Here is a 12,081-nt window from a genome sequence, read left to right as displayed (position 1 = left end):
GGCCATTTTCAAGACGGACCTTTCAAGAGAAGCTACATCGTCCAACACTCACTCAATAGTGCCTCAGTGTCTTTCTTTCTTTATTGCTCCAGTCGTGGTGTCTTAATATATGGTAATATGGGGGGGATTTATTCAAGTCAAGTAGGACTGTTAAAAGTGATAAATGATGTTGAAAAAATTGTTACTGATATGAATTACCTGATCTTCCACCAGCCCTCCAAGTTTTTCTGAATGACTTCCACAATCATTCCTCTCTCCAGGTCGATCTCATCCTGGTCCCGGGCCGAGTAAGGATAAACCACGGAATATTTTTCCTCTGCAAAAGGAACAAAAAAGAAATTATTATGTGCCATATTGAATTGCTAATAGAAAACAAACAGGGAAAAGTTTTTCGGTCCAAAGCAGATAGCGACTAAATGTTTTCAGCATATAGCCAGACTTTTCTTTATCTTGGCAATTCCCCCCCCCAAAAAAATTCTGATGTATAATAAATTAATGAATACAATACGTTATCTGTGATCAATAAAGCCTGCAGAATGTGAAATGAGAAATAAAAGCATGCAATAAACACACAACACATGCATGCATACGCACTGGAAAGGTGATATTAAAATGGTTTAAATTGTGGTTTGTCAAAGCCAGTATTAATAACGACATGTTTATTATTGTGGTTGTTGCAGTTTTTTTTAAGAGATAATTTAACCGCCTAGTTTTGGTAAAAATAGCTAGAACAAGCTCCTTGGTCATATTGAATGATTGACCTTTCTACCGACCATTCAGAGGCCGATGCACTGATTTCGTTCCATTGAGTTGCTGATTTCACGTTTGATTGCTTTTTAATGGCAAATGACATTGCATGCATGATTGACACTTTTAAAAGTATTCCGAGTTAATGGTCAGCAGCTCAGCGGTACAAATTTTGCATTGGGATGGCAAAAGACCTCAAAAGATCTTGTTTCAAACCATTCCATCCTATTTTTTTAGCAGTCACTTAGCATCAGTCGCTTTTGACAGTGTTGCTTGGCTGTTTTTTTCCTTTAACGAGAGATAGGGATGATTTGGGTGATGAAAACAACATGCACCTCGGTTAACAACGGTGGCGAGGTAATCTGAATTCGAAGGTAAGTCAGAACATGCTATGGTCGCCGTTAAATTATATTTAAAGTAACTATTTGTATAAGAAATACTTTTACACCATAAACATGATATCATAAATTGAAAAACAGTTTGGTAACTAATTGTGCCTGTATTCTATTTATTTATTTTTTTACAATCTAAATAAATACACACAACTCTTCCATACGAGAACGTAAAAGTGTGCCAAATTTTGTGAGTGACAAAAACTACATTTTATACGTACGTTTATACGTTTTATACAAGTTCCTCATGACTGTTTACAGGACATAAAGACTTATATTATACTTGCAAAGGATTTACTTGACATGCACAGGCCCTTCATACAGGACATGCCATGCATACAGGTTGCGTGCATCAACGTAGGCACAGACACACATTTACGAGTACGAGGGGGCGTAGAAGAAAAGGCATGCGCTCCACCTTGCCCAAAGCCCGTGCTGAAAAGATCCCCTAAAGTTCGACGGCGGCCCACGTGCCTTGGCAAAGACCAGAATCTCCGAGGCGCTGACGTGGCAGCACGGTGAGGCAAGACAGGAAGTAATATTACACCTCAAACTCAGCTGCAACTTCTAAATAAAAGCCAAGCTCGGATTCAGTCCCTGGATGCTTTCTCTTTAGAATCTCTCACAGAGTTGTAGGATCTGGATAGTCGAGCGCAGGCGTGCAAAGAGGAAGCTTTGTTCATCAAGTACCTTCTTCTCCCGGAAGAGAGAAGTCATCGGGGTCATCCTGGGCCTCCAGACAGGTGGCAGGAACCCAGCCCTGGGCGTCTTCTGAACTCACGAACCACCAGCCTTGACATTACGCAATATAAATAATACAAGATAAGAGAAGCATATTTGGTGTCTTGTGAGGGAGACTAACTGCGAACAACCATATTTGGCTTATCTGTTCAAAATAGACGCTGCTACAAGTATAAATGATAACTGATGTGAATAGGGGATTGACTTGATGTAAAGGTTAAAAATGTTACGGTAAATAATGTCTGTTCAGTTAATAAAAGTGGATGCGGAACCTACCTGACTCATTTTTCTCAATGACCTCCACGACCTGACCCACCCGGACACTGATCTCGGAGCTCTCCTGCTTCTCATAGTCCGTTACTGCCACATACTGGTCCAAAAGGAGCGGGTCAACCGAAGTGCCGTCTCCTGTTAGAGTAAAGGACAACAAATGCCCGCTTACATTTTCTGTCAGCTGATTTTGTTTTGGGGCAAAGTCTCAATAATGAAGCAAAGCCTCCACACCAATTCGTAGTCATTAAATCTCATTAAGGCCCTTAATGGGATATGAGCGTTCTGTCCATGAACTTTTATTACCTGTGCACCTTTTCAGCTAGTCACCTTGACATGGTTTTGACTAACACAGTGCAGCTCTAATGAAACTGCAAGAAAAGTGAATTGACTTTGGGTGACATGCCAAGAATAATTCCAGCAAGGTCAAAGTCTGTGCAGAAGCACCAACATATAAATGAGAAAGAGGCTTAACTCGATTAAGGAGAGTCACCAGGATGCAAAGCAGGCTAGGCAGCAGACGAGATAAGATGGCTCGAGTCAGGGAACCCAACCATTAAGACCAAATCATGGGAATGAATGTTAGAGGTTATTAAAGATATACAGTGTTATGTAAATTGTCAACTAGCATGATCAAAATCCCACCACAAACACCATGGGAAGTATATGAAGACAGACAACTCCATATCAGCAACACTACTGTACACTAATTAATCCCACACATTTAAATAATCATAATGGGAAAAGACCAACACTGCAAGCAGATCACTGAAGGTGCAGGTGGATGGATAAACACAATTAAACATGGTTGCAAAGGTTGTAACTCAAAATTCAAGCACCCTAAATACGGCACCTCAGATTGGGATGCAGATCCTTCAGTGAGCAGCGGCAAGCAAAGCAAACACAAAACAATGTCAGATTGTGTTTTGTAACCCGTAACCAAGTAGAAAAAAAACAAAATGGAATAAATAAGATGTGGTGATTTGATGATTAGCACATTTCCTCATACAGAAGCGGGGCATGTTTAGTTACTCAACTGCAGCGAGCACCAGGTGCCTATAAAGGTAAGATGTGCATTAGGGGATGTCTTAATTTGCACAAATACTGACCATTTTATAAATTGTGAAATAATATGCATTTACATTATTTCCACTTATAAATCATACTCATTTAAAATAATTGTTTTACAGTCAAGTCATTAATATTCATGATTCCAGAAGGCTTACGACAGTAGCGTTTGTCTCGCTAAAGTTTCCCAGGTTTACAGATGCCACATTTACTCTGCGGGCAGTGTTGTGGAAAAGATGTCGACCATGAAAGATGGTGAGTAAGTTAGAAAATGTACTTAATCACCAAATGCTTAACCTGAATAACTAAGGAACGTAACTAATGAACGTACTTCACTATTTGAGTAAAGCCTGTATCCTAGTGAACGGCGACAGTTTGCAGAGCTGGACAGTCCATCCCGGGTGGAACGGTCAGTTGGGACAGTTTGGGGGTGGGGGGGGGTCCAATCAACCTGCCATGCATGTTTTTTTGGAATGTGGGAGGAAACCGGAGTACTCGGAGAAAACCCACACAGGCACGGGGAGAACATGCAAACTCCACACAGGATAGCCGGAATCAAACCCACAACCTCTGCATGATGAGGCCATCGTGCTAACCAGTCGTCCACTGTGTCGCCCTATCATACAAGACCATAATAAGTCCATAATAAGGTAAGCTGATTTGGATAGTAAATCAGCCAACTAATCATGTTTAAATAAACCTCTGCCATTAGAATCTCTCCCACTGATATTTTTTTTGTGGGGTGGGAGGTGTGAGGTTTCGAGGCCAACAATTTTTATGAATAAGGCCGTAGGGTCGAGGTACGAACGGTACAGAGGGGGCGGGGGACTGACCGGCAAAAAAGGATCAAGTGCCCAACATACCCAACCTTAGTAAACACTCGCAAACCTTCGCCGGTCACTGGGATACGAGCTGTTGATTTAAGAAGGCAATATAACAATGAACATCTTTGAATATTTGGGGCTTAGTATGATGATGATATGCGCAAACTCCTGAGTAAAGTTCAGCATTACAGGTGCTAGGCCTGCTTTGCAAACAGTGGTAAGGGTGTCTAATGCATCGCATATTGGCATCAGTCATATCGTTTTTTTTTTTCCAGTCGTAAAACAAAACAAAACTGGATGTTAGGTGTAATGCTCTTTGAAGTGGATCGCACATGTGGTGATTTTCAGAGGCCCCCATTTGAGGAAATACAATTTCACAGATTTTAAGTCATACAAAGATTTGCCAAGGCTTGCCAATGTATGAAGTAACATTCTATGCAATTCAACTGTCATTGCACACCTCAGTTTGAAGGTACAACAATACAACTACATAATGCAGGGCAGGTGGAAGCTCCAGTCCGAACCACCTGCCCAAGCTGTGGGGAGTAGGAGAGGGCGGATGTGTGTGGGTGGCGGTGGTGGGGAGGCCTCTAGCAACTCGCCGTGTCAACACTCAGCACGACCAAACATGACGGTCAGTGGCTTACTACCTCGCTTTAGGAAAGTAGACGCCTTCTCTGCAAACCCTGATGGAAAGCAAAATGAATGGAGAAGAAAACTGAGGAATGACATGGATGCAATTTAAGCGTGAATGGAGATATGAAAGTAGAGCAGGGTTAAAAAAATAAATAAGCTAAAATAAAAATGGATTTATCGATTTTAATCGATATACCTTTTTAATAGCCGGATATCGATTCATCAAACCATAAATCGATGTAACCCGTATAAAATGTATGGTAGGAAAACCTGTTGATACTGTTTGGAAGTAATCCCTCATTCCGCCACAAGGTGGTGCATATCTTTGACACATGGTCAAGGAAACTTGTTTGGTCAGGATTGCGATGATCGAAACAATCTCCCGTGAAACTCATATAGAACAATGATTAAGTCACCCATATCACTAGCTAACGAGTTGCTTGGTTGTCAGGACAACGAAGTGAGTGCGTATGTTGCCGTGAGGAGCTGTTTTACATCGAATGAGCCCTCATGTTACGCTCCAGTAAGCAATGCCTTTGCTTTCTACGAGGCTAGGCCTCAATGCTAGTGCTATAAAAAACCGTTTTTAGCTGAACTATGTCTTGATAAAGAACTTGGTTAAAACCAATCAGAGTCCTAAAAATAGTGTACACTATATGGTTTTGTTGTATCATACTTTGACAAAATGAGAAGAATAGGATGCTAATTGGCAATTAGCAATATAAAAAAGATTATCGTGAATGACTAAGTGCGCTAGCACATACATTACATGTACAATGGTATTGTAGGCACTTTGTTGGATGCTATTTGTGAAAGCAGCAAAGCTAAAGTGCTATTATTGATTGATGTTTTGGTGATATAAAATCTAAAAATCTACATAGATCATTGAAAGTGGTTTATTTCAATGATTAAAATGCAGAACCTGAAATGCTACACAACAATTTTGTGCAGGTCTACCAATCATTTTTATGTATTGTATTGCCTGAGATCGTTGTACATGATCGATATTTTATGTCGTAAAAAGATGAGTGAGTAATTGAAGAAAATTTATTTGAGGATTTTTGATTTAGGATAATTGATTGATAGCGGTTATATATTTTCTACACAGTGTATAGATTGTTTTTTTTTTGTTTTTTTTAGAATTGATCTTGGATTCTGAACCCTAAGTGGTTCAGTGGTGAACCAAAACGAACACTTATCCACAATATACATCAACCCACACCTGAGCAAGACATTTGTCCTCTTTTGCAGAATTTGTTCTCCTGAGAATGTCTTCCTCATGAAATTAAAATTGGTACTGCATGAAATCCTTAAGTGAATCTAAAATTGAAGTCCATCAAATTGATTTTGGAAATCTGATTCAATACCCAGCCCAACATGAAAGAGATTTTTTATAAATGAAAATGTTGAAAAACATGATGTGAAAGAATCAATGCAGTAATTCCAGCACTCGAGGGAAACAATATCCCATGGCAGTAATTGTAGAGAAGTAAAACGGTCACAGAAGAAAAAAAGTCATAATTACGAACAAATTATTTAATTTAAAAAAGTGACTCACCTGATTTCTTTTTTCCTGCAGGTTCCCTGATAAAGAAAAAAACAAACACACAAAACAAAGACCAACATATATTAATACAATGTATACTTCTATGTTCATAAGAACATAGAAATAGTCTTGTTTTACTTTCAGAGCAATTGTCTTTGTCCATTTTTGTGAAATAGTATTACTGCTACATCTTCCCTGTTGTTTCTCTGCTCTAAGTGGGACAGCATCCAAGCTGGCAAGAAAACAGTCTAGGGATAGTAATTGGTGAATACTTGTTTTATTTCTATTTCGTGCATAATTGTTGAAGGTAAAAACACAACAAATAGTAACTGGCTGAAGGTTTTAAAGGCAATGAAGCATCATCTGCTGTGGACATAAAGAGAGAGAGCGTTGCTCAAGAGCGGCAAAGAATGTGTGAGTCAGCGCCCGCGTTTACAGACTTCAACGCAATAACACACGTTTACTTCATCGTCTTCTTTTTCTATCATTATATCACTCCTTCTCTCTTGCGCAACTCCGCTGCCTGCATGCCCTTATCAACATCAATGTTTTCAAGCTCATAAAAGATTGTTCGTTTTGTTGATTGCAGCCGCTCTGCTCTCAATAAATCCTTCATCGCAAGTGTTACTTATTGCAATGCAAAAAAAACAAAAAACAAAACAGCTACCCAGGACAAGCAAGGCAATCTAATGATGGGCTGTTAGAGATCAGATGAACACGTGCATTACGGGGAGGTGAAACACAGGTCAAGTAAATCTCATAAGAGAGCCAGAAAGGTATAAGCAATAAGAATATTGCTGCAAAAGAGTAGTCGGAGAAGTGGGGGTGCAGGAGTGTTTCCGAAGCAGACTACACCAACAGGAATTGAAGTATTCACAATCAATAGGCGTGAATAATCGATCTAATCCAGAGTTTTAGTTCCTATCTAATTTATTCGGAAATGGCTTTTGGGCCTTGTTTAGTGCACAGTCATATGAGTACAGAAAATATTCAAGCAATTTTGAAAGTAAGGGAAGTAAGATCTTAACTTAGTCATTGATAAAGAGGTGTGCCACAACTTGTTTTCCCTAGGTCTCAAATAGTTTTACATTTTAAAAACAAAGTGGGCAGAACATAAAACAATTGGGGTGGTTTGACTTCTGGATTTTTTAGAAATTTGGGTGGAAACCTGATGTGGCTGAGATCCCTCTCAGCTTTGTAGAGTAACGTCTAGTAAGTTGCCTCCAAGGTTGTGAAGCATATAATGTCCTGGTATGCGTCTCACTGACAATGACTTGATTGTAGCGTTGCCTTGCATAACGGAATTATGAGTAATCTAGGAATATTTTATCAGAGACTGTATTGCTAAATAATTGTTCATGAAACGCTTCTTTTACCACCCCTTCACACTATCCTCATATCCCCCGTTCCTCCAAAAAATGTATCTTTTTATTTTGCAAAACTTCCTATTCCAGAGACACTTCTCCTTTCCGCTCTTTTATCCTCAGGTTCTGTTGTTGAGAAAGTCAAAGCAAGCCCTCACTGAATTGTGTCAGGCTGGCCCACCAATGTTGCACAAAAGCAAAGAGGTTTAATCTAAGAGAAGGGTGCCTAGGTCACGGATTTGGATGGAGGACAGACCGGCAAGATACGGTAAAGTCCCCATCTCTAAATTTCAGTCAAGACAAACCAACGTCCTCCCTGCAGTCAGCCACCCCACTCTTCCAGCCACGCCCCAACATATGCTTGGGAATTTACATGAGGAGTTAGGAGCTATTTGTCCTTGGCAATCACCTACAGCCGTGGACGGAATACCAAAAGAAAATCTGTGTGAGTGCTGATGAGACAGAGAGGTCTGGCTGTCAGACACAATACATCAAGAGAAATAGTGTGGTGACTGCCTTCCAGTCTTTCTGGACAATTTGCATTCGGACGAGGACTCTTGCCATTTTACAATTGTTCAATTGAAAATGCAACAGACAGAAGACCAAAACGTGGATGTCTCTAGCTCCATGCACACAGTACTTACTCCTTGGGAGGGTTGAGGTCTTCGGGTCTGGTCTCAAAAAACACTCTAACCTCCTCGCACTGTGAGATGTACACTGGCAGCTGGATGAGGGCCTGGAAGGAAACATGAAAGCGGGAAACGGACTTTAAATGGTTTGATAAGCATTGTTAAAGTCACGTTATTATCCACACCGCTTATCCTGTACAGGCTCACGGGAGGGTGCTGGAGCCTATCCCAGCTGACTACAGGCGAAAGGAGCACTAAACCCTGAATAGGTCGCCAGCCAGTCTCAGGGCAGACATAGACACCGTCACTGAGCGGGAACTGAACACACGCTGCCTGCACACAAATCAGGTGGATGCACCACTGCACCATCAGTGAGTTGTTTAGGTCACTGACAAAAATAAAGACATAATTTTAAAGGTTTTTGTGCCCAACTTATTTATTTCCCCTTTTTTGAATGATCGCTACAGTACGTTCAGCGCATTTGGTATTAATATATATTTTTTTTTGGTACAGACATTTGTATACACGATGAAGATGAAACAGTTGCTATCTTTGCAATTGATGACAGGGATTACTGTCACATTGGATACTTCAGTGAAGTCCTACTTAGTCCGACTTGAACAAGTTTCTCTTGAAAGATCCATCTTGATGGCCTTGCAAGTGTATCTGCAATTAAATCCACACTTTTCCCTCCTTCGACCACTGAGGTTGAAAAAAGCAAGAATATATTTTAGATTACAACTTTCTGGTGTGTTGATTCCATACAGGGCTGCCCCTCACAAGTGAGCATCCAATCACAAGACACGTTCAACACATTCAACGTAAGGCCAGCGAGAAGGCCTTACTGTCATCAACTTGTGATCTGATTGGCTATCGCAAATGTCTATCAACGGTAAAAGCCCGCTTACTCCCACAGACACCCGCACATTTGTATCAGAAGGCTTCAGACGAATCGTGCGTGCTACTGGTAATATGAAATCTGCCAGGTAACACGAGCTAACTGAATTCTGATTGGATAGAAACTTTCACCAAAACATTCAACACTATAATATGACATCAATGTGAAGAATATGATCAGGATTTCTTTATTGTGTTGGGTTGGCAGAGAAGGCCTTGGGTGCCCACCACTGGGATACGTAGTGGCAGAGCACGGTGGAATAGGGGCTGGAACGACTGCATTATAGTCAGGATATCCGTTGGAACAGCTTTGTGTGGAGTTTGAATGCTCGCTTTGTGGATGAATTTTCTCAGAGTACAGTACTCCAGTTTCCTACATCAGGTATTGAACACTCTAAATTAGAATAGAATAGAATAGAATAGAATAGAAATCCCTTTATTGTCATTGTACTCAAGTGTGCAACGAGATTAGAGGGCTCCCCTCTCCAGTGCAATACAACAATAATACAGACAAATATATAAATTAGATAAATAAAGAAGACAGTGCAATGGAATTCAGTACTGAATAGGGCATATAGAAACACATCACAATGCTGTTTTGCGAGGTTAGGGTGGTCTCGTGTGTGTGTGAGAGTTCAGTATGGAGATGGCTCTCGGAAAGAAACTGTTTCTCAGTCTATTGGTCCTTGATTTGATGCATCTGTAGCGCCTGCCAGAGGGCAACAGGTCGAACAGGTGTGAGTTTGGGTGGGTATTGTCATTGACGATGTTGAGAGCCCTTCTGAGGCACCAATTGCCCAATATTCTCATAGAAAACCATTTGTTCATTTTACTACTGAGAAAGGTCAGTGAAATGCAAATACAAATAATGCTCAAACAACAATGTGCCATATAATCTGTAATGTAATGTCATGTGAAATAGCTTTTGTAAGAAGACTTTTCATCCAAGACAGCATCTTTGTGTTCCATTTTTGGTCCCTGCTGGAGTATATCCATCCTGCTCCTCCTTGTCATGTCCCTGTACCGGATCACTTGCAGAAGAGAGATTGACCCTGACAACTCGACTGCAGATTAAGACAAACGGGCATTTTTGCTCTGGTGACATCATCAGCCTTTTTGTATTCTGCCTTTCTTCTTCTACACCTCATATTTGTCTTTAAAGCAAACCAATTAGAGAGGAGAAAGACAGTCACCCTGAATGTGTGACGCCCTAAAAAACAACTCCTGTCAAAGTCCTTGTGCCGACTGTCACTTTTATTGAGAGCGAGACTACGCCCTCTTCTGCTGAAGCTGGCAGCCAAACCTGAATACAATCCATCAAGCTCTCCGTGCTGGCCTCTACTTCGGCTTTTAATACTCTTAAGTGTTTCCCTTCTGTCCTTTGAGGCAGCACAGTCCCTATAACGTCAGGCTTGGCTGCTATTGGATGCAAGCCAGACACCCAAACCAAGGTGCCCTTGTCCCATGTAGCACTTAGCCTTGTCATATGTAGTTGGGCAAGCCATTTTTACAATTCCTGCAAAGTTAAAAATAGACACCGATGTTTGCTGATTCATATGTACACAACATTGCTTATTCCCAGTGCATCCGCTCCAATCCTGAGCTGAATGGTTGATTTACTGGTGGCCCTGCGACTGAGAGCACTGCACAGTTCATGAGGTCAAAGTTCACCGTGAACTGCCATCTATTTGGATTTATCGGTGCTTGTGTCGGTCGGTGCCCCGCCCTCTCATTACCATGCTCCCCAGGGACGACACCAGAGAGCAGCTAGCGAACATTACCGCAAACGGACTTCATGGGTGCTCTTTCCAGCGGATTGCATTAAGACAATTGCACGTTTGAGAAGAACAATTGGAATGAGAATAACAGCTGACAAAACATTATTGTAAATAATAGTGATAGACCGATATGCTTTTTTCAGAGCTCATACCAATACAGATTTTTGTAGTCATGGAGGCTGATAACAGATCAAGCCGATATTCATTGGTTGAAAAAAGGGGTAAACGGTGTCAACATTTTGAAAAATAAAAACTCAGAAACTTTACTTAGTTCAAATGCCTTTTAACACATATTTAATTTAGTGATTTACAACATGTTAAAGCTTTTTTAGATCTTAGAAAATAGAAAACTTAATTTGAAATGTTAACAAAAAGTGCACAGAGGTCCCAGGCTCAGCTGCATGAATTATAGTTCAATAAAAACAAACATCTCTTCACAGAAAATTGTTTTCTATTCGTTGGAAGTTGTAGTAGACTGACATTAATTAAATTTTCGACAAAGTCTGTTGTAGTGCGTGTGACTCGAGGTGAAAAAGCAAACAGGCAGCTTGCTGCTGATTGGCGGCAACCCACTGTACAATCAGTTGTTTACTATTAATGACAGCATTACACTTTAAATTTTTTGCCATCTGCTTTCACTGTAATTATTGAAGGGTTGTTTTCTATTGTGCTTGAGCTGTTGCATCATAATGTAGTTTTCCTTGTAAGCTTGAATTAGAACTCACATGACTGAGACCGTCATCCAAACTCAGCACTTTAGTTGTTGATGCATGCAAAAAAAAAAGCAAAAAAAAGTGTGCATGTTTTTTCTGTCTTAAATAAAAATACAAGACTACCAAACCAGGGAAATTCCATATGAGTCAGGCTAAAGCCTCAGCTGTACAAAGAAAGTCTGACTCAGCTCTTTTCTAGCATCACACGAAGTTCCTCCTTGTCAAGACCATTTAAAGACTGGATGAAAATATTTTGGAGCTTGTAAGAGACATCTAGACTTAACTCAGTTCAACCTTACGTTGACTGTCTGTGCACATCAGAATTAATACTGGATAAAAAAGCTGTTATATCTTGAAATGAATCTGTTGCTCTTCAAGCATTTTCTCGAGCTACACTCGAGTTGAGTCACGCCGGTAAAATCGCTTCAGCTCATCCCATAATTAACCACAGGGAGAAAAAAAAAACTCCCCCAAGG

At 40.5% G+C, this 12,081-nt stretch overlaps 1 protein-coding gene across 3 annotated transcripts in view; it reads right to left on the bottom strand.

Moving 5' to 3' along the window:
* sh3pxd2b (SH3 and PX domains 2B) overlaps positions 1-12,081 on the bottom strand; it is a 32,465-nt gene that overhangs the window by 5,699 nt on the left and 14,685 nt on the right. For 2 of the 3 annotated variants that reach the window (XM_088279974.1, XM_088279975.1), the window contains 6 exons: positions 8,233-8,324; positions 6,237-6,262; positions 4,693-4,728; positions 2,157-2,288; positions 1,830-1,931; positions 199-316 (listed from right to left, as the gene is read on the bottom strand). In XM_088279974.1, coding sequence (XP_088136100.1) covers positions 199-316; positions 1,830-1,931; positions 2,157-2,288; positions 4,693-4,728; positions 6,237-6,262; positions 8,233-8,324 — 506 coding nt within the window. The remainder of the gene's footprint in view (positions 1-198; positions 317-1,829; positions 1,932-2,156; positions 2,289-4,692; positions 4,729-6,236; positions 6,263-8,232; positions 8,325-12,081) is intronic. The other variant, XM_088279976.1, reaches the window with a different exon arrangement.

The sequence above is a fragment of the Idiotropiscis lumnitzeri genome, chromosome 17 (genome assembly GCF_059441095.1).
Source record: "Idiotropiscis lumnitzeri isolate Australia: NSW breed Sydney's pygmy pipehorse chromosome 17, RoL_Ilum_1.0, whole genome shotgun sequence".
Taxonomy (NCBI): domain Eukaryota; kingdom Metazoa; phylum Chordata; class Actinopteri; order Syngnathiformes; family Syngnathidae; genus Idiotropiscis; species Idiotropiscis lumnitzeri.
The sequence above is the reverse complement of the archived record's forward strand: the minus strand, read 5'-3'. Positions and strand labels throughout refer to the sequence as shown.